At 38.3% G+C, this 26,123-nt stretch overlaps 1 protein-coding gene across 5 annotated transcripts in view; it reads right to left on the bottom strand.

Annotated features, from left to right (window-relative positions):
* UTRN (utrophin) overlaps nt 1-26,123 on the bottom strand; it is a 387,073-nt gene that overhangs the window by 250,859 nt on the left and 110,091 nt on the right. For all 5 annotated transcript variants that reach the window (XM_042795633.1, XM_042795636.1, XM_042795635.1 and 2 more), the window contains 17 exons: nt 23,416-23,529; nt 22,436-22,591; nt 21,321-21,491; nt 18,928-19,107; nt 18,118-18,252; nt 16,457-16,606; nt 14,859-15,020; nt 14,374-14,502; nt 13,723-13,896; nt 12,992-13,147; nt 11,268-11,438; nt 9,113-9,292; nt 6,313-6,441; nt 6,003-6,173; nt 5,297-5,446; nt 3,881-4,018; nt 2,917-3,069 (listed from right to left, as the gene is read on the bottom strand). In XM_042795633.1, coding sequence (XP_042651567.1) covers nt 2,917-3,069; nt 3,881-4,018; nt 5,297-5,446; nt 6,003-6,173; nt 6,313-6,441; nt 9,113-9,292; nt 11,268-11,438; nt 12,992-13,147; nt 13,723-13,896; nt 14,374-14,502; nt 14,859-15,020; nt 16,457-16,606; nt 18,118-18,252; nt 18,928-19,107; nt 21,321-21,491; nt 22,436-22,591; nt 23,416-23,529 — 2,619 coding nt within the window. The remainder of the gene's footprint in view (nt 1-2,916; nt 3,070-3,880; nt 4,019-5,296; nt 5,447-6,002; nt 6,174-6,312; nt 6,442-9,112; nt 9,293-11,267; nt 11,439-12,991; nt 13,148-13,722; nt 13,897-14,373; nt 14,503-14,858; nt 15,021-16,456; nt 16,607-18,117; nt 18,253-18,927; nt 19,108-21,320; nt 21,492-22,435; nt 22,592-23,415; nt 23,530-26,123) is intronic.

Here is a 26,123-nt window from a genome sequence, read left to right as displayed (position 1 = left end):
CTGGAAAAATCTCTCAGAAACTTTAGTCAACTAATTACCTCTGCAATTTAAGGCTTAATTTTTCCTTTCCCTCATTTTGAGCAAAGTCAGAATAGAGCAATTTAAATAAATACTAAAGCAAGGTTAGAAAAGAAGGAACTCAAGGAGATACAAACTTCCGATGCAGGCTTCTATAGCCAACATATTTGTGGCAAAATAAGGATTATTCAGAAGTATCTTCTATGCCGAAGGGTTGCCAGTATTTCAGAGACATTTAACTCCATAATCCCTAGAATCATACATGATCATTTATGATCCAGCTACTACCAGCAAATCAATATATAGATATATATGACCTTCAAGCACCATAAGTAAGTCCTCTCCTCCATACTCGTTTACAAAAATATAAATAATGTATGACATAAAACCTTAATTGGAGTCTACTCCCCAGCTTGGTGGCTGAAATCTTGCTTTCCCTCCCGGTTTGTTTCTTTTAAGCACTAGTTCCTCCTTCCTCTGCTCACTGCGCCTTCCTTACATCAAGGTGACAGGTTGACCCAGCTGCACATCAGTAGGACAAAAACTCATTTAGTGCTTCTTAGTCCTGACCTGAGATGAGCAAAAATCACTGCAATTTACTGTTTGGTAGTCTGGCAACCCTATGGATACATATCCAGGGTTTCCCTGCTGACATCCCTACTGATTAAAGAAGGGAGAGCGAGGGCATTCAAGCACAGGTGAGGTGGTAAAAACTGGGGAGGGGCAGTTTCTGTTGCAGAATTTTAGCATTAGGGTTCCCCCTAGTGCTGAGTGTAAGTCAAGTTTGGTGGCTCCAAGAAAGTCTGGAGCAACTGTGTTCTTCTAAAATGATGATGTTATTTGGGAACACTGTTCCTCCCTTTAGAAATGGTATGGTCCCATATCATTTTTTGGTGTTCAGTATAAATAAAAGCAGGTGAAAGAACAAGCCATAAAAGCAAAATAAGGTCACTTGAGACAGGCTGGCTTACCACACAAATATCAGAAAGCTAAAGGCACAAGTACATGAAGCAAAGGCAGCAGTTTCCAAGTTTCACAGCAGTAATGGAAAACTGCTGTGGTCCCTTTCTGAAAGCTTAGCTGACTCGGCCAGACTAGAAACTACATCTGGAAGTGTACGGATATTTTTATACAACTTAACTAATTCTGAGCAAAGATAATGCTACTCCATCAATGGTCTATTATAATTGCTATGGTAATCCATATTTACATCATATTCTGCATTCGGCACCCAGATACCAAGGAGCAGTAATCCAGGAGTGTAACCAGCAGTGCCAGGGATTAGCCGCAGTATATCCCTAAATAAAAGGGCTTTATAGGAGGCTAAGGATCTTCCTCAGAGATCAGTCAACCTGCAGTGAGACCAACAGTGACAAGGAAGATCAGTCAGTGGCACAGCTGGACTACTCCCATAGCAAAGAACCATCCAGGTGCACATCCTTCCATTTTCAAAGTGATAATTGATTCACTGAAAGCAGCTGATGGTCAAACAGAAAAACTGAATCATGCTGTTTTACTTTAAATGTGTGTGGATTCCCCTTTCCTTCAAAGTAATTCCCTGGCATCAATTGGGTCCCAAGGATCTCACATGCAAGCACCACGGTACACCAGGAGTGACCACTGGGGACCCAACAGAGCAGTCAGATATCCAACAGTCAAACAGACCCTGGGGCCATCTTTGCTGCCCAGCTCTGCATGGGAGGCTTATAATTTGAAAAAGACTCTGTAAGGATAAGCAGATTTGAAAGGTTTAACCTTCATAGCTGACACTGCATAGCTTACATGACCATGGAGGGCATGCCATCTGCCATAGGTCTACAGCTATCATAGACAGCTGAAGCCACACAGCACTACAGCTGTGAATGAAGAGCACCACATTATGATTTTATGGTGAGAGTCTCACAAGGAATCAGAGCATTTTACCCCTGCCTTCAAGTTAATTGGTGTTGGGTTAAAAAGTTAGAGCAGTCAAAGAGAGATTGATTGGTTTTAATTATGAAGCTTCATACGCAGAAACTGAGAAGTACTTGACAGATTGCCTAGCCCCTGAGCTTGTCCAAGAAATTACTTACTGCTTCACAAGGTTCCTCACTTTTATTGCCTAAAATATTAACGTAATTACCATGCAGCCAAAGTGTTTTGATAGATGAAAAGAAGAAATAAAATTAAAAAAAATAACACCAAAAAAACTCCCACAAATCCACAACAAAACAAGAAAACCACTGAAAATGTCTGTACCCTCAGCAATTAAGACATACAGCTTTCTGGGCAGTAAATTTTATCACATTGACATCCTATTAAATCCATTATGAAGTTTTGTCAAGACCCGCACACACACACATTATCACACATAACTTTCTTCATCAGAAATACTTCAACCTTTGTCATTTTTATTAACCTTCATTGTGTACAGTAATATCAATCACATGAGGGTAGTTATCACTCCCTAAGCACTTGAGGCATTGAAATGCAGTGTCAGAGTAGTGACAATATCCCAGCCACAGGATGCAGAGGCACTGCGTTTAAGCCTCAAACAAGGCTTTTATCATACCTGCACCAACCAGACATTGAATCAGGCTGTTTGAGCCAGGTATCAGAAAGAGCTAGGCATAATCCTCATGAGCAAGACTGGCAAAAGAAACTGTCCTGATTCAACCACATTGTTCAGATGACACTCTGAGACTTGGGCCTGATGGCTGGGATATTTTGGACCTATGATGACTATGCAGAAGTCTCATATGCAGATAATTTCCTAATGAAAAATGAATGCCATCATTTTGAAAATGCCTCTTTCCAAGAACATGTCAAAACAGCCATAAATCCCTAATATGTGAATCTCTAAAGTTCATACATAGCATTCGCTCTGTTTGCTCTAAGAAAAAAAGAAGTCTCATTTACCTGTAGTTTTTGTTCATCTTCCACACCTTGCAGCCCTGACATACGGTGCTCAGCCTCATCCAGCCACTTCATTAGAGTGTCATGTTCTTTCTTATACTGGGAAAACGCTGGAGAAAGTTCCACCACCTGCCTCCTTTGAAATGACCTGCACTCCTAAAATCCAGTGCGTTAGGAAAATACAGTATGAGAATAGAGAATTAGTGAATATAACAGGTCTTATTTATTTGGAAGAAAAAGACATTTGAGGGATTCATTTGAAGAAATAAATTTCAAAATATGCAATAATAGCCATTTTTTTTTAATAGCTATATTCTATTTATCTGCACAGGCATGTAATTGAAACCAGCCTGTGGGTCCTACCCTGCCTTTGAGCTACACTTCACCTAATCATCTCTAGTACAATTCAAACGTGAGCTAAAAGTACTATAACAATACAGATCCCTTTTGTTCTACACAAAAACATTTTTAATGTGGCATGTGTATGAAAGCACCGAAACATATTAAAGTCCTCCGCTGCTGATAATACCCTCTGTAGGAAGCAAGAGGAATTCAGGAGCAGACTCATATTCACACAATCTCTTCAGCTGAAAACTCAATATGTTTTTGTACATGTGCCTACGTAGCCAGTCTTCACACAGCCTGGTGGTGAAGGCAGACCTCAGCTGGAAAACCAGTGAAACAAATGCCTGATTGTCTGCACCCATCTGTGTAAATACATATAAGGGTGATCATCTGTGAAGCTGTGAAAAGAACTTTAAAATTCAAAACCACTATCCCAAAACTTTGGAATGACAAAATTACCTATTTTGGAATTGCAAAGATTCAGAGTCAGACTGTGCATACGCACATTTAACTCTTCCCCAGAGAATCTTATACACTAGTCATAACCAAGTTGTAAGTAGGATACCAGAGGGAAGACTGCATAAATGAGCATTAACTATCATAATCATGACCATAATCATACCTGCACACTGTTATACTTTTTCTGCAGAAGTAGCAGCTGTATGCGGATCTTCTCTCTCTTATGGTCCTCCATAGGCTGCTGTAAAAACTGCCCTCCTCTCTGTAAGACTTCTTCAATCTGAGCTCTTTCCTGATCCAACTAAAAATCACACAAGTCTATTATCTACAGAAAGTTTAAATACGCTTTTCAAAATTAATTTATTACCTGCTCAGATATTAACAGTAATGGCACCAAACTGTTGCTCTATTATCCAAATGTAAGCCAAACAAATTCAAGCAGAGATTGTCCTCTACAACTACCAAATCTGAAAATCCAGCTTGGTCATTACATAAACTCTATAAAGAGATGCCCTGTAGGAAGTTCACTCACTGATCCACTAGTAGGCAGCAATAGCAAGAGGGTGCTATGACTTCAGCTCCATTTCTATTCCAAAAATTTTTTGACAATAATAAGCAACCTCAGAGCAGAATAACAAGAAAACAAAAACATATTAAATATAAAAACAGAACACATGGAAGCATATGTTCTATAACAATAGGTCACTTCCATAGAGGCCTTTTAAAAAAACTGTTTTCTGTAGTATACAGGCCATTTTCCACAGACTTATAAACTGAGCTGGAAAGCTGAATATATTTCATGTGCTTAAAAGGAAGGCAGATAGGGTGGCCTGGAAGGACTCTACCCAATTTTGTAGCCAACAAGGCTATTCTGGACAAGATGAAAAAAAAAAAAAAAAAGTATGATAGTTCTATACAGATGAATAGCAGAGCCTAGATAGGAATCTAGAAAAAGATAAATTTTGTTCCAAGTTCTTACTTGGACTTGCTATGAGCCATATTACAACACTTCTATTTGCACCTCATCTCACAAGCATCCACTAACCTGACCTATGTACTGTGATTAAGTATGTCATACCAGTTTAAAGTGAAAAAAATATCTACCCAGTGCAAGAGATCAAAGGCCCAAAATTGCCAAATACATAGTAAGAGGCTCAGCTGCATTAAGTAATCATTTCAACATAATTTCAGCCAGTTAGATATAAAGGAAGAAAAAAAAAAAAAAAAAAAAAAACAAAAACATTTTGCACTCTTACAGGAAGGATTCTTTATAAACATCTAGTCTGAGTAGAAGAGACAAGAAAAATAAAAATCAAAGATCACTACCTGCAAGCTGTGATGAAAATACAGACTGATGTATGACTAGTTACTCTCAGTGTACCAGCCAAGAGGCAGCAGCTATGGGAAAAGTATAGGAAAATTCTGCAGTGTTTCTAACAACCTAGTAATTCCCTTCATTTTCTACTCCTGTCTTAAAAAGATTTTCTCAGGAGAATTCCCTCTCGAAGTCTGCAGGAATGTAACACATAGACAAAACAGAAAGGGAGTTAATTATTTAATTCTTCCATTGTTCACAAACCTTTTCATCTTCCCCACTCAACTCCAGATGCTTTTCCACAACTTTTAACATATTCTGTATGTCACACTCAAATTTTTCCAGGTCTGGAAAAGCTACTCTGACATCACGGGGCTCTGACATGATAGGAAGTCGTTCTTGTCCAACAAGCATCTGCAAAGCAAAATAAAACCTTGAACAAACTGAAAACTTAGTTGGAGCTGTCACACAGTTTAATGATTTAAACCAATTCTCCATGAACAAGCATGCTGAATTGCAGGACTGTCAGATATCAGCATAAAAAAAAAATTGCAAGACTTGTTTGATCTAACACTGAGAGTTAGCTTGAACACAGTGTTGACAGGGATTACCAAGCTTCAATCTGAGCATTTTGGTCTCAAAACAAACAAAAACTTTCCAGTCACATTAGTTTATGGTGTTGTTTTGTAGTTCATACAAATATGCAATTTATAAATTTTTCTGAATCTTTATAACACACAGTTATTTGTAAATTTTCCCTTGCAACTCAAGTCATCACCTGCTATTCAGGAAAAGGAAGCAGTTGGTCTAAAATCAGTCTGTCTATTTTTCACATATAAATATCTACACTTAAAAGAATAACAAGTAGCAAAGTATTTTTCTAACACAAAGATCTATCCCCTAAAGCTATTTGCCATCATTTTGGCATAGACCACCCCCCAAGCATGTTTTGGGACTCGTTTATCCTCACCTTGGCACTTTTGATGTGCAGAGAGACCTTCTCAAAGTTACGGTTCAGCTCTGCCAGTTTGGGTTCAACAAGTTCACGGCATGACACCCCCCGACCATTCATTAGGATGATAGCCTGATCACGCACATTATCGACTCGAAGACTAACATCATCTAATTCAGATGTTAAGCGCTAAGAATTGAAAGAAAATGCAAATCGTTATCATAGTAAAGGAAAAAATATTTGAAAAAACAAAACAAAAACAGGCAGCAGACCTGACTTGACTTCAGTTAGAATCCAGAAGTGATTACTTGACAGCAACATTTCCTACCTTTACAGTTTCCTCTTTTTTGCTTGCTGACTTTTTCTCAATCTCATCGAGCAAGGCTTCAGCCTGATACAACCATGTACTTATGTGGGCAACATTTTCATCAAAAATTTCCAGCTGGCTCTGATGATTCTGGAAAAAGATTTAAAAAGAAAGTAACAATGTGAGAAAGTTAAAAATCTACAAAAAAAAAACAGTACAAAAAACCAAGCACACCCACACAAGGAAAGCACACCAAAAAAAAAAAAAAAAAAAAAAAAAAAAAAAACCAAAACAAACAAAAAACAACCAAACAAAAACCAAACCACAAGCCTGCCCAAACCACCATTATAAGTAAAAAGGAGATCCATAGAATAGAGTGTTATGGATACATTGAAAAGAACAGTGAAGATTAGATTGTACCTTCCACCTTGAATAAGTATTTACAAGAATTCAATTTTCATTCTAGACATTTTGATATTATTGTTCCTAATTCATATAAAGAGTAAAAAAGAAATAGCTGAGGTCATTTGTCCAACTAAAGACAATGTATTACAACACTACAGCCAAAACACATCTCAGTTGACAAAAAATTTTTTTCAATTATCACTAGCAGATACAACAGTACACATAATGTGTGGTTGCTGTTGCTTTGTTGTGGTTTTGGTTGGTTGGGTTTTGTTTTTTTTGTTGTTGTTTTTGGTTTGTTTTTTTGTTTTGTTTTGTTGTTGTTTTTTGTTTTTTTCACTGAAGGGGGATTACACCAAACCCTATAAATTATAATAGTCAAATTTTGTTATTTCGCTGACTACATTAAAATATTACTTCCTCTTAAGTCACCACATTGTAGACATATGAATTAGGTCTGCTTTCATATGCGGTCAGAGATTGTAGCATTAGGTGCCATAGACCAGTGTGACAAAACAAAGCTCTCAGAGATTCAGAGCAGTACTATCCAGCAGAGCTTCTTACCACCAAAAAGGGTATCTAAGCTTTGATCTTTTAGACTAACAAAACAAAGGGAGGGGAGGAAAGAGAGGGGAAACCTGTGATTGCTTTCTATATCAACATCAAGAAACTTCTATCTTCACCTAGCAAAAGAAAAATGTAACCTAACAAAGTCAGCAGAAGGACAACACTCATCACCAGAAATGAACATAATTTAGAAGGTTTTTAGTTGTGGATCATCCTTACAGCATTTACAAATAAAGGTAAACTACCTCACTACTCCTAAACATGGACATCACTGGATTATAAAACAAACAGTACAACCTGCAACAGGCACTGGAGAAGATGCATAGGGCTCATCAGATAGGTATGTATCAAAGTTTCCTCAATTTCAGCCCGTATCAGGGGCTTCTGAAGGTGGATTGTCATAACTGAACAACACAGAAATACCTTAATTATCTGAAAACCTCAGTCTGATACTAGCATCAATTGTAGACTGTTTCATGTCCATTTAATAAAACTTACAGCTTTAGGCTGTATAATACACTTAAGTCTTCCATTTACTTGGCCAAACAGACACTGTTGGCCTCAACTCCAAGTTGACATACTCAAACATTTGCAGTTATAGGCTGTCCGAAAGAACAATTGGCTGACAGAGGATCCCAAGTGCTTTGCTGAACACCACTAGGAAGTTATCCATTGTCCATCGAACAGCCATCATCTGGGTCTCAAGGAAAGCTATCGACACAAAAACATTCTGTTCATGCTGGAGCTGGCACAGAAGTTTCTTTCAGGCTGAATAACGAACAGCACACACGGCAGCCTCATGAAACCAATCCTTTTGGGCTAGTTCCTTTTGTTTTCTACTTACATTAATAAATTCATAATCTTATAGAAAGTTACACAGAAAACACAACATCCAACTTCTGGGCTCTAATTAACCTGTTATGAAACAAAAAACACTTCCATAACCTGGTGGGGATTTTCCTGTCATTTTAATCTGGCAGAATCAGCTACTACAAGTTAATGGGTAAACCCACTAGCGGTTTTATGAATGCTTGTATGCCCCATAACACACTCGGCCCATGTGCAATGGTAGATGCCCCATTTCAGGGTAGTTTAGCAAGGTACTTCTATGCACTAGGGTAGCAAGAATTTATTAAGAGCTAAATTAAAAGTGGACACAAAAGACTAGCACTATTGGTGTAGCAAAAGGGAAAGCAATAAAACATTAACAGGGAAGAGGTACTAGGAGATAAATTTGTAAATAAGGACAAAAGATTAAAAATGTAATGTGATGGCACATAAAAGGGGAGAAAAAGGAAAGATAAAAAGATTAAAACAGATATGTGAAGGATGTTCTCTAAGCGCATGCTGGATTTTTTATAGAAAAGAGGAATTACACCAAAGTCTAGAGATAGTAACAACCCAGAAAAGAATCTTAGCACTGAAGAAGATAAAGACAAAAGGAAAAAAAGTTACACCTAGTTTTATTCTCTACAACTAAGCAAATTATTCCTATTAGGTAAAGTTAACTGTCTGCCTGGGATATTTGCATAGTTTCATCACTCTCAAATTCAGATTCTTCGTTTTCATCTCCTGCCCACTGAGCAATAGCCACTACTACCAAGGTCATGGCATCAGTGCCTATCAGCACATCTAAAATGCAGAACAGTTTCCCACCTTCCTCATTGTTTGTAGCCTCATGACTTGCCTCTCCATCTATAAAGTAATCAGGTACCCATTCTACATTCCCTTAAGTTCACTAGGCACCATGGAAGCTTCACATCACAGCAAAGTGAGAAAAGTAAACACTGCAACTGCTCCAAGGGTGTGGAGGGAAAACCACTCTGAACATTCCTCACGTGCAACTTACCAACAAAGTGTCACACCAGTCCTCGGTCCAGGTCCGAACTCTGCTCCAGCCAGCATTAAGGACACACAGCTTCTCCTCCAGGGAAGTCTCACTGCCTTCCACCAGAGCCTGGAGTGCAGTGCAGCTTTCTGTGATGCTCTTCAGATCAGCTTTCCTCCTCTCCAGCTCTCTCAGCACATTCTGAAACAAGAGGAGCTATTAACACTGTACGGTGCCCCCAACCACAAGGACAAGAGAGGAAGATTTTTACCTCCACAGGAAACAAATAATTTCATAGATGATCTTCAGCTGAGAAAAATCAAACCAAGTAGAATCATCTTCTGTTTACACTCACTCTCTTTAGATAGTGATCTCTCTCTTTTGAGAGAGAGCAAGGGTACAATCACGTAATTGTCCTGAATAACTTCACTTGAGACCTTTTGGGTTTTTTTTTGTTGTTGTTTGGTTTTGTTTTTGGTTTTTTTTGTTTGTTTTTTTGTTTTGTTTTGTTTTTTTTTTTTAATATCATCTTCACAGTTCCTTTTCTTTATGCAGGTAAAGCAAATGCATCGTATCACATTACAGATCCTATTTTAAAAGGTTCTTTTCTGCACTGTCAAGCACCACACTGAACACAATTTTCAAGAGACATTTTGTATTTCTCTGTATCTTTCCTATTAAAGGACGTTTACACTTGGCAACAATAAGAAAAGCAGAAGGCCAAGGCTGAATGGTTTTTTGAGAACCACCACCACTCATTACTGCATATGTTCAATTCACTTGCTATATATTACAGAAACCCTATTATATTACCTATATGTGGATACCTAAATATATGTATCTTCAGCTCTCATATTTTTTCCAAGTCATCTCTGCTTTTAAATACTATTTTTAATCTAAAAAAAAAAAATAAAAATTAAAAATTTAAAAATCACCTTCTTTGAAATAATGCATATTGACATACAAATTAAGTAGTAGGTCATTTTTTGAATATTAATATGTGGTTTCCATGTGGAAAATAGCACCTCTTGCCATACAAGATCACTGATCATTATCGATAACATCTGGCTATTTAGAAAGCTCTTTGATGTCAGTGTACAGTGTGTGGAAGAATGCAGTTAATCACAACTAGTGTCTGGAGCTCCCTGAACATTTTATTATCTGTGAAGTAAATAATTGATTATTTTATCTTTCCTTCTTATCTTAGAAACAAATACTCAAGTTACTACATTTTAAAATTGCATCTAGAAAACCTTAAGACAGGGAGGACAACTTTGCACGCAACATAAAGGGCTTGTCCTCCTCGTGGTGCATAATAGTTCATGAACTATTTGCATTACTTATTGAAGTATACTTACTATACATTTATAAGTAAGTATTTACAAGACCGTTTGGAAAGAAATCTCATGGATACTGCCACAGCAGAAGTGTACTGCTAATTGTTGCTAATCTTGAGTGAAATGGGTGAGAACGGGTTATTAGGTCTTTTTGTAATTCTGTAAGCTTTCAGGTTTTAAGATTGTACACAGATCTATTCCAAAAGTAAAAGGAGACCGAAAATAACGACTGAAAACATCGGTATTGCTGAACTGTATCAACTGACACTTTTTGCAAAACTCCAACTAATACAGACACAAGTTTCTACAGTGTGAGAAAATACTTTCCTTTAGAATAATTATAACACATTAGCCAGGAAATGTTCCAATTTATAGGTGAAAGAAAATAAGGAATTACAGGAGCTTTTTTGTTTTGCAGAGTCACAATTTTGAAGGCAAAGTTGTTTCAATGCAAAGTTACAAACTCAATTTTTCATTAAAAACATCAGTGACCTTCCAGTTTGCTCTACTAGTAAAATATCTGTCCCAGACAAAAATCATATTTGCTGATAATTAAGAATATTATACTTACAAACTGTGTTAGAGATACAGTAAGTCACTTAAAATACCTATTCATACCAAGTTTGTAGTAACATCTTTAATATTTCACTGGCCATTTGAGGCAAGATGCCCAAGACAAAACAGATCAGACTCACTAAAGTACTAAATATGATTTGAATCTACTGAAATTTCATGATGCAAGAGATTTAGGAACAAGTTACAGGGATTTAAGTTCACATCTGCTTCTACATAGTATTGCCATAATGTTAAAAATTTACAGATATTTAGAGCGTGCTTACTTTGGCCCATGCAATTTCTGAATCCAGATCAGAAAGCAAGCTCTCTGAAGTGGACTTCTGCACGAGCTCAGCCTCGGTGGTAGCTAGCCACTCTGACAAAGAGACAGCCTCTTTCCTCATTTTGCGTGCCAGCTGCGATGCTCTTTCAAGGTCTTGTTTTCCTTCCGTCACCTACAAAAAAGTAAAAAAGAAAACAAAATTGGATTTTAAAAGATAGTAAGAGTGCTAGCCAACTAGAATATCACCCTGAGTATATAAAATCCTTGCATCTTAATACTGTCTTGCTTTAGGTAAGGACCCTGAAAAGAAAATTCATTTATAAACCATCTGCATCTTACTATATAAAATAGAATATATAAAACTGGAATTATTTTAAAGTAAGATACACTTAAAGGAGACAAATAAACCTTCATACCAATTTATTTATAGCTAGTAATCACCAAATTGACTTTGTTTATGATCCTTTAACTGAAACTCAAGCAGATATATAATCCATTCAGTAACTCACACAGGTAAAATTCAGCTCCTTTTTGTATTTTGATAGACTGCTAGCAGAAAGCTGTAAAGAAAAATTTCACTGAAAGTCTAGTCTGCCCTTGAAAACATCTCAGTAAAGTGAATATGAAATTTTATGTTTGCTGCAGTATAATCAATTCTATTTCACACTGGCTACACAATTAGTCCGGTCAAACTTTAACACAGACTTGAGAATAAATCCAACCATAACAGTCAGAATCAATTGACATTTCGAAAAATTGCCTTCTGTCTCAGCTTAGTGTTTGCATGTATTTATTCAAAATAAGGCACTCTGAAGATCTAAAAAAATAAATTCAGATGCAAACAAAATAACAACAGTATTCTGCAAATAACTCTGCCTTTCTGTCCTTTCCCAATTTGTCTACATGCTCTCCAAGTATGTATAGGTATCTAGGATATCTCCAAGATGTATAGGTTTCACTAGAACCCACACCTTCCTGAATGTTCTCCACTTTACAACAATGAAAATGTCCTAGGGCCCATTTCAAGATAACTCCAATAATGTAATCTGGCCAATTACCCACTGCTTCATTCACAGAGCACCAAACAGGTATGAGTCTGCTTGGACTTCTCTTTCAATTTAGGTAGCAAAACAATCCCTTATTTTCCCCCTGTCCCTTAAGGGTTTAACCATTTTTAAACATTTCACTTGGATAAAGAACTATTGAATTACTAAGAAAATTACTCAAAAACAATCATTCATTCAGTTCATGGGAAATACAGGTTTTCCTGCATTTTCTACTTTATACTGAGAGCAATACTTTAGGTGGATTATGATTAGAAACCATCATGACACCTCCTAAAAAAGTTACATAGACTCAAACTTCTCAGATGACCATTTGGTAAGTAAATTATCTTGCAGGCTGGTTTACAGACAAAAGAAGATACAACAGTGCTCAAAGACTATAACAAAGGGCAGGCCATCTTTGCCAGAATGATAAAAGCTCTGTGAACCTTCTTTTGTTCAAGGCTACCTCCCCTTCAGGAACACCCTGTGAGCACAGGCATCTTGCACAACTACAGGATTGTTGTGTGTGATCTTTGATCTCTCAACTACTGCTTCTGGATGTAGCAAGTAGACTGTACAATATCAGCTTCAGAGTCAAACTTAAAACAGCATCTGACATCAAAACAAGAAGGAAACTTATATGCAGAGAAATGTTCATATGTACATTTGTTTTTCTTACCTGTGCCCCCAAGTCATTGTAAAGAAATTTCAACGCTGTCAGTTGTTCATCCATCCCTTTGGGATTGTCTGTTTGTTGTTTCTGTACAATTTGCCTTCCTGTCTTGATGACAGTTTCAACCTCCAATTTCACCTCACTGAGGGTCTTATAGAGTTTCTGAAAACACAAGTATATTGGTGATCAATTTGTAGAGCACATTTTCAGACTTTGCCTCATTTGGGGATCTGACCATCAGATTGCACTTGAACTCTGAGCCAACATTTCAAACTTCTGATGTTCCATATTTCATTCTAGTTTTAATTTTCACCCCAAAAAAAGAGAATTATCTCAATAATTTAGCAGTGTTTACTCCATAACATCACATTTGCCTAGGCTAACGTCATGATCTGCACTTGATCTTATGTATAGTGTAGTTCAAATACTAAGACTAAGCAAACTTGCCCCTGGAGTGATGCTTCTCTGTAACACAAAGATGAGACAGGGAAGGGAATTTATAAAAACCTCAGCTGTTCTACCACATCTGTAATCAACAGTCCGCTACTATTATGTCCACAGCTTCACCCCAAAAAAATAGAGTTTTTTAGTTATCAATTGTTCTGTTGGCATTTTGCAAAGAGTTGTAACAGTTCCATGAGGACTTTAAGCAAAATTTCCTCAGGAGAGAGTTTAGGCAAAAAGCAGCACACAAGAAACACCCCCCCAAGCATGAGTTAAGAACACTGCTTACTAACCATGCACCTGTCCAGATGAACTTGGATTACTTCTGGGTCAGTATCCCTCACATCCAAGACATGAAGCTCTGCTTTTACACCATCCAACACACGCTTGCAATCCAACATGCGTTGCTCAAAATTGGCTGGTTTCTGGAAAAGCTGGTACTTTGTAGATACTTCACGGAGTTTTCTCTGTTTTAATAAACATTATGTTAAAAGATTGTCTTAAATAAATATCCGCACTTCAAAAAATAACACTTAAAGCATCTGTGCTCACAGATTCTAACTCACTTCTCATGCCAACACAACTCAGTATACATGGCAACTCTCCTTGCCAAGCAAAATTCCATCACCTAATTCCTAATCTCCACCTGAGGTGCAAGAGAGCTATAATTCTATATTGTAGTCTTTCAAAATATCCATTCTACTAAAATACAGATAACTTTCTGACTTTCAGCATTTATCCCACAATACTTATGTAATTTAAATTTCCTTATTCGATTCATCTAGTGCTGCATGTTTCCTAATGAAAGCATGTAAAAGCATATATTATTTACTTCTAAAATTCAGTTGCCCACACCAAGCAATTTACAGGCTGACAACAGCAGTGTGTAATTGAAAACCAGCAGTTTTTCACATTTAAATTCTTAGTGCAACTCTCATTTTTACTTGTAAAGCATCCAGCTGAGTTCCACCACGGGGAGACTTGCATTCAGGAGAAGCAGGAGGGAAAGAGCGAGCACTTTTCTTGAGCTCTTCTAAGGTGGATTCATGAGCTGCAATCTCAGCTTGAATTTTCTGCCATGTCATAGAAACAGGAAAAAAAGTGTTACAGAATTGCTTGCAGAGAAGAGAAGAGGAACTTGCTTACCACCTACTACCCACCAGAAGTAAATCCACTCTGTAAAAGTTAAACACTACCAGGTTTATTTTAAATATTCTGACTGTGGTGACAGCTTGCTAAATTGAAAGCTGTTAAAATTGTTATTCAATACAACCTTCTTAAAACAGGAAAACAACCCAGATTACAAAAGATATCACCTAGTGTATCAGCACAGGACTGAAATTAAGCTTTCATGGACTACTTAGTCTAGGCTGAGCACTATCACGAGATATTTCAAAATGTTTTGTAGTGAAAAGCTATAGTGGAATACCTGGGCCTCCTGGGGCATCTGAAAGGCATCTACCCTATCAGTCAGGTAAGATGTCAGCTGTCTATCCAGCTCTGCTAAGTTTTCCTGCAAGACCTGCAACATGTGGTCGGTTTCTCGCATGGTCTGAAGCTGCTGTTCCAAGGAGATCTGCCGGCTTACCGCCTGAGGTGGACAGAAAGGTAAGACAAGATGGAGCAGTAACTCAATATGACTCATATTAAATTTTATATATCAAAAGAGGGTGGGGAAACCCAAAAAAAACCTTACACAGGGCAGTCTAAAAAGAGCAGAAGTGAGCCCTGGAAGGCAGCAATATTTGAAGCCTGATGTGATTCATATCGGTAACTGACACACAATGGCATAGAAGGAGGGGTTTGCTGCTAGATATACGTGATAGTGAAAACAGGTCCCTCCTACCACCTGAGGAAGAAAGTGTTCTGTTAAAAACAGATGGGTTTCAAAAATTAGCTATTCAATGGAATCAGGGACTTTGTAGTATACTACAGATCAATATTGTTTGATGTGTAAACTTGCACATTTTCTTTCAAAACTATAAACTCTTTCTGTTACAGTGTGAGAACAGAGGTTCACAGTTCCTTCCCCCATTGCCTCTCCCTTCAACAAGAAAACTTCTAAGTTCATCTGAAATGTCACTACTTTCATGGGAACACAAATTCCCCACTATCAACACATGGACAGACCAGTAGGTGCGCACATACACAGATGTGGAAAGTTGTCAACAGGCCAGTGTGTCAGTGCTGCAACAGCCAAAGCCAATAATTTTTATATGGCAATAAATACTGTTGTAACAGGAAAAACAATAGCAAATGCTAACTTAAATGACAGCATGTAGTCCCCAGCTGAGGGCACTGCATTCATGTTGCTCACTATAATGAGGATGAACTGAAGTTCCCTCTATGACTACACTTTGACAATGACAGGAGAAAACTCCCATCCTACAATTTGGCAGGGGCCTGTATTACCAGGATACAGAACACTAGTTACAAATTTATGCCAACTGAAATACAGCTAGTATTACTACTTATAGTATTAGTCTAATTATTAAATCTAGAAAAGATTAGACTAAAGTATGAGAAGAGGAAGGGGACAATGTAACAGATGGAGAAGAATATCTTCCTTCTATTCCTTATTTCAGCGTGACTTCATCCTAGCTGTTTCAAAGAGTGAAAATGCCCCTTATTCATGTTCCTCATTTTTACAGTTAGCATGCAGCTCACCAGTATTTATGACAGTAGGAATAGAATATTAACCTTCGTTATTGAACTGTCCCCCTTGAGATTGGAATTGCCTTTTTGTCAAAATTACCTGGAAAAATACCAGGGTGTCCTCACAGTGCAAGGGTGTGCAAGTGTGCAAAACAAAACCTGACTCAGGTCAGGGGTAAAAAAAAAAAAAAAAAGAGGCATCTTGCCCTTAGGGCATTATGCCAAATTGAAAACAGCTGACAACATTGTGAAAGTTTCTCCTCTTCCTGCACTGCAGTCCTGTATCTATGAATTCAGCTATCTAACAGGAATCATTTCAGACCACTGAGCTGAAAAACCCAGTCTACTTCAACCCTGCCCCCAAATTCTTACCGAATGACTCAATTCCTCATAGCGGGCATTGAAAGCCTCCAATTTTTCACTGATGATATCATCAAGAATCCCTCCATCAATCAGTGTCTGCCCAAGTTCACGAATCTGGGTTCGATTATCAGCTGGATGACGCAGGACTGATTCCAGGGACTAATTAGCAAAGAAAGTTTTAAAGGTTAAGACACTGAATATTACTGAATTTTCAGGGGTGGAAATCTGGCTGCATGCACAGAAGATTTATGCTTCAAATGTCTTGACTGTGCTCTAAAAGCATGAATTAATTATGGCTTAATCCATGATGGCACAAGGAAAATACAGTGGTCATTTTGCTTTAGATAATTAAACTTCACAGCACTTCTCGCCTATTCACATCATTTCATACTATAGTACTGGAAGGAATTAATCAATTTACACAGGTGTGCTGGGTTTCTGTGGTGCCATTTTTTGGTAGCAGGGGAGGGGGCTACAGCTGTGGCCCTTGTGAGAAGCTTCTCGAAGCTCCCCTGGCTCCAAGAGGGACCTGCATCTGGCCAGGGCCCAGCCCATCAGCTGCACCTCTGCAATAATGTATTTAAGAAGGGGAACCTGGGAGGCAGCTGGGACTTAAGAGGAGGAATTGGGAGAAGGATGAACACTGAGGTCAGTGGAAGGGAGGAGGAGGAAGTGGGGGAGGTGTGCTGGAGCAGAGGCTCCTGTATCTCATGGTGAGATGGCAGGACCACCTACCCTGCCACCCGTGGAGGTCCACAGTGGAGCAGAGGCTGACCTGTGGCCTGTGGAGAAGGCCATTCCAGGACAGGTGGCTGCGCTTAAAGGAAGCCAGGACTCTGAGGGGAGAAGCGGCCCCCTCTGTTGTAGTTAGGCACTGGGAAGACTGCAACACGCAGAGGTGACCCACGCCAGAGCAGCTTATGTAAGGCTGCGTCCTGTGGGGGAGACTCATGCCAGAGAAGGTTCATGTAGGACTGTCTCCAGGGAAAGAGGAGCCACATGGAGCAGAGGAGGAATGTGTGGCATTCACCCCACCTCCCAAGAAGGAAGGAGGGATGAGCTGACTGCACCCCCCCATCCCCTGCCCCCTGAGCCACTGGGGGAGGAGATACAGAGCTGGGGAGCAGAGCTGAGACCGAGAAGAAGGGTGGCGTGGGGGAGGTCGCTTTGGATGCAGAGGTGCTTCTCACCGCCCCACCTTGTTAGTTAAGTATTGGTTTTGCTAGTATTTGAATTACGGTGATGTCTTATTTTCTGCCCCTAACGAGTCTGTCTTTTGTCCATGACCATAATGGGGGCGCTGCCCCTCCCTGTCCTTAGATGGATTCTTTGATCTATTTCTGCTTCATATTCTCCTTCCCATTACTGACAGGGAAGGAGGGAGTGAACAGCTGAGTGGTGCTAAGTTGCCCTCTAGGCTCAAACCACAACAGGACAGGAGAGAGCATACAATTTTATCATGGTACTAAGTACGGCACAATCATGTACAGCAAAATTCAGCTTTTGGTGGAGGATTTTATAAATATCCATTCCAGATTCAGAGTAATATGCTCATTTAACTTGAATAATCAGAATATTCAACACATATTTCAGTATTCTACTGAAGTGTAGAATTTATCCTCTTTAAATGGAGCTGAAAAGTTACCAGTGTGATAGAATGACTGCAATACCTCAAGAGCATCACTGACAGCATCCAACTTATCAGGCAGATTTTCTGTCATTTGCACCCTTTCTTCCAGATTGTTTAGCCAAGCTGTTTCTAAATCAAGATACTGGAGCAGCTCAATCCAACAGGACCATACCTCCTAAGAGCAATAGAAAAAACATGTTAGCCTAGAATGCCAGGCATAGCTCATATACCCTATGAACAGCTTAAAGAAATCATGCTTCCAAGACATTTACCTAAAATAGGCAAGTAGAAAATATTCAAAAACGTACCAGTCACAGTATGTTCTAGACAGAAAAACCTGCAACTATAGCAGCAAGATAAAAAGAAATATGCAAAATACACATAGAAGTCTCCAAAGACATGTTAAAATTATCACCAACATCCATATTCTTATAATGATTTAAGAAAGTAACAAAATGCATCCACTCCTCTTGAGACAGGGCATACACAACCTACCCCAAACTATAATCAGCATGCTCTAATCATCATCATATTTCAACCTTTAATTTCCAAGAGGTTTCTTTTGTCATTTTGGAAGACACATGGATGGATAACAGAGCTGTAAGATAAGGTTACTTATTTTCACAAGTGTTGATTACAATACAGATTATAAAAGCAAAGTTAAATGGTCTTTCATGGATTCCAGGAATGTCATCTCAAGGCAAAGTGATCTTGGAAAGGAGCCACAGAAAAATGCATTTATGATGAAGCTACTGGATTCAGTGACAAAACTGGACATTTCCAGTGTTGTTCTCCATTCCACTCGTGCCACCTGCCTCCGTTTTACTAAGCTGAGAGCTATCATTCTTACCTCCAAAGTGTGGCATTTCCCCCGGATCCGATTGCACAGTAGCTGGTAGTTCTCCAGCACAACATTCAGCTCAGTTGCCAAGTCCTGACCACTAGACGGCACTTTGGTGGCCAACATCTTGATGTTGTCTTTGAGAATCTTCACCCGCACCTCTTTCTGCAACACATCCTCCTTCGCTCTCTGCCCAAAGAAATGTATTACACAATCAGCCCTCAACTGCCATACAGCCAGCTATTCACTGCTCAAACCAAAGATCAGCAATTTAACCTTGGAAGTGTTGCTGTGAAAGTACTCTTGGGTCTGAGCGCAACAAAAATACGGCACTAGCTTGCATGGAATTCAGATCATGCTGGTAAGTGTTGAAAAATCTTATTTTATTAAACATACAGGCATATTTACCATTTATGGTTTGTTCATTAAAGTCCATGACTCAAAGCAAAAAAGATTAAATTCAGTGCTATTTATACCCTAGCATACAGATATGAAAAAGATAAATGAACCAGAATAAAAAAATAGGGGGGTGCTAAAAACAAACATATTGGGGAGAAAAAGGCAAGGTGAATTTACGGAAGTTAGGAGTCTCAGAGTTCAGTAACCATCTCTCCAACTTATCCGGGAAAGATGATCTAATTATCTGGGACACATGCCCCTACAAAGTTGAGACCTCTCCCACAGCTGTTGTGTGCGCTACAAGAACATGTGAAAAAGACAACCAGAAGAATTCCTTCAACACAACGGCACTCGAAGGAGCTTGGTAACAAATATACAGGATAAGCATGGTAAAACTCCCAACACACAGACCCGGAGAAATCACATTATCACTTGTCAAATTTTGCCCTAACCAGAATTCAGAAAGGAGAGCTGGAAAACAGATCATGGAGACCAGTCCAAGCCTCTCTCTGTTGACACAGCTAGAAGGCTCCAGAAATAAAGACTGTCCCATGTGTCTCTTTTCAGGTTTCACGAACAGTTTTATGAAGTTGAAGTATCTCTGATATACAAGGCACTGAATTTTATGGTAGAATTTAGTACAGACGGCATTATTGTTGCACATATTGTTCAAGATGTCTTCTAAATGTAAGGCAATCAAAAAAAATGCCAGTTAATGGAAGGGCAAAGAATGGAAACTCTGGGGAACATATTATTTTATAGCAGGATTATCAGAAACTACCTAGGCTCATCTTAAGCCTACCTCTTCAAATGTCAGCAGGAGTTCCACTCTCTGTTCAAGTGTGAGCAGAACTGGGTAAGCTCAAAAGTTTTTCAAAACCTTACGCAGAAATGCTCCTGGGTCAAATATACAGAATGTTCTTTCCCAGTCCTAAATACATGGTCCCAGCATAATATTCTTAACACAAATGAAAGAGGATATGCAAGTGTTACAGTAATCTTACCGGCTCACTGACATATCTGCCAAATTTAAAAGTACAGAATATAATCTGGATTTGATAAATATAAATGTGCTCAAAGTCTCTCAGATTTGCCAATGAGGAGAGAGTTCTTTCTTTTCTTGGCTTGTGTTCAGCAGGCTGTCAGACTATGTGATCTCAAATGGCTTCAGAGGGCATGAATATATTAAAACACTTGTTAAAGACTGCTTCAGAAAGCCCATTCAAAAAGAACAATTCAAAAATTCAAATAGATTTGTCAAAGCGTTTGTAAGGGAGAAAAATAAAAAATAAATCATTATTTTATTCTCCATCAAGTAACAGTGTAGTGGATACTCATTTAAATAATGCGCATACAAGTCAAACATTTGTGAAGATATGCCTGAACTCTCAGATTTAAAAGCAGAACGAATTATGTCTTACTCTGTACATGCATCCAAGAAAATTATCTATTCAACTGGTAATTTATAATGAGACAAAAATAGCTCCTTCCTCTCCATTTTTTTGGCCACAAGTCCCAAAACTACAGAAGCAGGGACCAGCATCCCTCTTTTAAACTGCTTTTCTGAATGTGGAGTTACTGTATCTAGGAGACAAGAAACTGAAGCTAAAGAGCTAGAAGCAGAAGAATATGTTTTCATACCACTAATTTAGACAGGTATAATATCACCTTTTCTTTCTTTCTCTAGTTCTGTCTCCAGCAATAACATTCCATACTCCTAGTGTTTAATATGCAATACGTAGCAAGCTTGGCTCAACAGCCGGGCAAGCTGCTATTCATTATGAAATCCCTACCCTTCATGACCAAATAGAACATCTGCTTTTATAGTCTGTGCTTTTTAAAAAAAAAAAATTCCGCAAAGCAAAGCTGAAAAATACCACTAATCTTGTCATGACCTGAGCTCCTTTTCACATAGAAAATAATTCTACAAAAGGTCAACCCCCAAATCCATTAAGATTTTTTTCTCTTTAATCGGGACTCTACAATGACCTGCTATTTCTGACCTTCATTTCATCCACCGCATTCTCTAGCTCTTCAGGGGACTTGTATTCAAAGTCTTTTTCCAAATATTCTTCTTCAGCTTGGGTCATCCATTCTTGCATCTCTGCCAAATCCTTCTTCAGATTTACAGCTTTTTCCTGACTTTCAGACAGGCGATTTTTCTGACTAATGATCTAGTATTCAAGGTGGAGAAAGAAACAGCAGTTTTGTTGCTTAAATGTCCTTGTATATGTGAAAAATCACAAGTCATTGTTAAAATATTTTAATACCAAAACATTTTCAGGTTTTTTTAAATAACAAAAGACTTTTACACACACACACACACACGAACTCATGTTCCCCTTTTAGCAGATAAAATCTAGACATGAGGGAAAGAGGAAAATGACCTTTTTTTTCCTCATTGCATGTAAACTGGTAAAAATATCTGGAAAAAGTCAGACAGAAAAAAAACCTCTTCTGATCACATAAGTTAGATATATATTCATACAGAGCACTAAAACACCCTTCGGGCCTCACTTCTTTCCACAGCCCAGGCAATCTGGTTTCTGTATCAACAGCAAGGCTCTCCAACAGATCCTCACTAGGCATTGCAACTAAAGAAGTATGTTTCTACAGAGAGTAGAAAGCTTCCAGCCGAAAGAAACAACCAAATACACCTGAGTGAAGTGGTAGACTATTTATAGCCATTTATTTTTTAAAGCTGCTTGGAAGCAGGCAGAAATTACAGAGGGCCAAAATAACAATCCAGATTTCAGGAACAACAGAACAAAAAGGTCAGACTTCCCTCCCACCCACCCCAGAAAGAACAGCACGACGCAAAGTGAATAAATTAAATTTTAGTTACGAACAACTAAAGAGTTCACTGTGCTCCTTCCAGTTAGGTACTGAGAAGTTCGTGCATTCAGACAAAACTACTGTTGCACAGGTATCCCCTGATGTATTTGCATTTCTGAAAAATTCACTAGGCCAAGCTGGATTTCAGTCACTTTGGTTGTGTGGCATTGGTAGGATGGAGAAGAGGTGAAGCAGGGAAAGAGTGGGATGAGTATATTTTACTTGTTCCACTGTCAAACAAACAGCTGCAGTAACAAGCACTAGCAACATATAGAGAACTCACCTGTTTGCTCAGTTTCTCCCACTGAGTCTGGCAGTCTACTAGCCTAGACTTTGCCCAAGTATTTATGCTTGCAATAGGCTGAGCTCTTAAAGCAGACTCTATTTCTTTCATCTCTTTCAGTGATGGTTCAATCGTCTCCATTTTATTGACAAACATCTGAGCACACATCAGAGAAAAACAATGTTGTTCTTCAGCAAGACATTACATAAATTTATAGGATACCAATAATTTTGTAATGTTTAATTATTCCAGAGAAACTTTAGTAAAAAAGCAGATTGATACTGTGTTCAATACCAGACCATTTAAAACAATCCTTCAGCAGCTCAAAACATCAGAACTATGCAACTAAAACCAAAATACAGCTTGCCACATACATCACAAATATTCTCACGTCAAATGTCAACATCAGAACAATGCAAGATTGAATATTAAGTGCACTAAATATCCTGATCTTTCTGACATACCTCAGACTTGTATTCTTCTCCCAGAAACAAACATTTGAAGGTATACTGTAATTACTTATTATGAGATGAAATTCTACCTATTTGTAATCATTATGTGCCACTGGCTAGGAAGGAATCTTACTTGTAGAGCACATACAATTCCTAAACCCTAGGAGTTCCATCAGAGTTATTTCCTTGTTATTTTTATTACCCTTAGGAGTTTAACGCAGAAGTAATTTTCACATGCAGATTCAATTCCCTAATCACAAAATTGGGAAAAAATATATAAACATTTTCAGAGGAAATAATGTCAGCCTGTAGGTGACTACTTGTAAATACAGCAAAGACCTTTGAAAAAGTACAGAGTATTATGGCTACACACAAGGAACTAAATAAAATGTGCCCCGAAGAAAGATAAGACAATATTCCTGGAAGGCTTTCTGGAATATGCCATGGACAATAACAAGCAAAACAATAAAGAAGAAATGTGCTAGTCATTACTTATTTCCAAAAATTCCTTAAAAGAGAAAAACTCACTGTGCACTGGTCAAGTTGTCTTTGAAGTCCTTCAGTATCTCCTTGAACAGCCTTTTCTGTCATTAAGAAGTCTTTCACACCATCCATCCACTTCTGAACAACTTTTGAATCAACCTAAATCAAATACAGTAATGAAGAGTTGAAACAATGCTGTGATGAAAAAACGTATGGCTGTTGCATTTCAACTTTAGTAGTGTCAAAAGAATATTCTATGAGCTGATAGAATTGCTTGCATTTTGAATCAGACCACCATCAGTTTAATTTTTGGTTTTCATAGTTTGTTTGGGTTTTTTTCCCCAATTTCTCTGTTCTCAAATTTATGTGAAAATTAAATTCACAATACTGATATTCTCCCATCCATGCCACAACATGGTTTAAATTGACACTGCGCTGCTCCAGGCTATCACACAGAAACACAGGCTTCAAGAAGTATGCGGTTACCCTTCATATGAAGGATCTGGCTGAAGGCTGGAAATAACATTTTCCTGGTGACACAAACCACGTACAACTGCTTCCGCCACACTCGTTTGAGAGACACACTGCACTCCAAGGAAAAGAGAGGGCCCTATAGAAATATGTGTGGGGAGGAGTGGGTAATGCTAAACACACCTGACAAGTAGAAGCTATGATAGGAAAGCCATTCACCTTAGAGAAACACAGACAAAAAAGGAAAATACCACTGAGGATTAGACTAATCAATAAGAAAAAAAATATATATATAGCTGTTTGAGGCCAACAGCAGCTACTGAACTCACCAAAGCAATGCACAGGTAAAAAAAGTAAATACATATACAATTTCAGAGTTATCTGACCTAACATTTGCAGTTGCTTTATATCCTGTGATGAGGTAGGTGGAAAGGGAGACAGGAGGGTTGTCATCTCCTTCTCATGTAATTAAGGGTGATTTGGAACATCCACAAACAAAGCCACCACAGACTTAGAATAGATAGAAAGTTTTCCCTTGTCCTGGTTCAGCTGATTTATGTGATTGTCTTTTTTTTAATCAATATTTTTGGACTGTTTGGTTGTTTTTTTTATGAGACAGAATCTTTCTGTTCTGACACAATCATCATTGCAGAGCACTGTTACAGAGAAGCCGAGTCAAAGCTCATCAGCTTCATCTTTTACTCTGCGTGTCACCAAAGAAAGCACACGTTTCCTTAAAACCCTTTCAAGATCAGTACACTACATACTGCTGCTCAAAAAAATGTCTGCACTAATGAAAACCCATTAGACTAAGAACATGTTTGTTTTTAGGCCAATGCTACCATTAGAGGTCAAAGTCATGACACTTTCTTCATTCCTTTTCCATTTGGGGGTAATTTCCCACAGCTGATTAGCCTGAAAATCATTTTCAAAAAAAAACAGACCCCAGGAGGCTTAACAGTGAACCATGGCTTAATGTAAAAAAATACATATTTATAAATGCTGCCATTTGACAAGACATTTTAGCATATACCTAATTTAGCTTGCTTACAGTAAGCTACTTGCATAAGTAGCTGAAGTGAATTAAATGGGATTACTCACAAAGTTAGGCAGACATTTAAATAACTTGCTGAATCACAAGCCAAGTCTATAGAAGTTTAATGAAGTAAATGCTCCTGCACTGTGCAGGTAAATAATTACCGATGGTCAAATACCCAGTGTAGGCTGTTGATGTACAAGAGTATACAATTTTTAGACATGATCTAAAATACCAGACCAGTTTCTAAAATTCATTCCAGGCAGGAACAAAGATCAAACACGCAGAACTTTTAACTTCTTCATTCCTAGAAAAACCACATGATGTATAGCCATGCAATAGATTTAAAAGAACTAAAGATGATATATAACCAAAGACACAGCAAGCCATGCATTATTAGAGGTATGGTAACACAGAATACAAGATACAGAAATTTTCCTGTAGAAATACAAGATGCAAAACTGATAAAATGAGCTTTGTCTTCTTTTCCCTGTCACATGAGTATTACAGACAGTCTCACAGTAAAACACAGGTCATGTCACTAACGCACATGTTGTCAGCTTGGGGGAGCCTCTGTCACATCACAAATCACAGAACAGCCGCTTGAGAGGCAGGTCCCACAGACAGATCTGCCACTCAGACTAACAAGGACATTTTTAAGCACCGTTCACCTGTCTGCTCACTGTTAAAGTGAGAATACTTACATTCAGTTTCTTTTCATAAACATAAATGTGAGCAGTGATGTTTTAGGAAATGTCAGTTTTGAAGGTGAATTAGGAAAAAAAAAAAAAAAGAAATATTCAAAATAAACCAACACTTGTGTGTAGCTGCACATGACCACATGTTCTCCAAGGGTTGCCATTCACACTTTTTTCTTTTCTCCCCCACTTTTACATTATTTTTTTTTTCTTTTAATATCCAGACACTTCATCTCCTCTCATAACCAAAGAGATCCTGCCCAGACATTCTCCAAACTAATCTTGTGTCTCTGGTTTCACATCTCCAGTACCAACCCATTCAGCGTCTGCACCAGGGCCATATACCCAGTCTCACGTATCAATCTTTCTTGCAGTGAAAGTTCCATCCTGAACTGTCCAATGCTGCCCACAACATTTTTATTCATAAAGCGTTAGGACTACAAGTTGTTGCACAAAGGATGTTGAGACAGTTTTGCAAGCTGAATATTTATTCTGTCATGCTAAGTAACTAATGAGTGTAACCAAAAAGAGAGAGAAGGAAAGAGAAT

Source organism: Tyto alba, unplaced genomic scaffold, assembly GCF_018691265.1.
Source record: "Tyto alba isolate M040663 unplaced genomic scaffold, T.alba_DEE_v4.0 Super-Scaffold_22, whole genome shotgun sequence".
Lineage (NCBI taxonomy): Eukaryota > Metazoa > Chordata > Aves > Strigiformes > Tytonidae > Tyto > Tyto alba.
The sequence above is the reverse complement of the archived record's forward strand: the minus strand, read 5'-3'. Positions and strand labels throughout refer to the sequence as shown.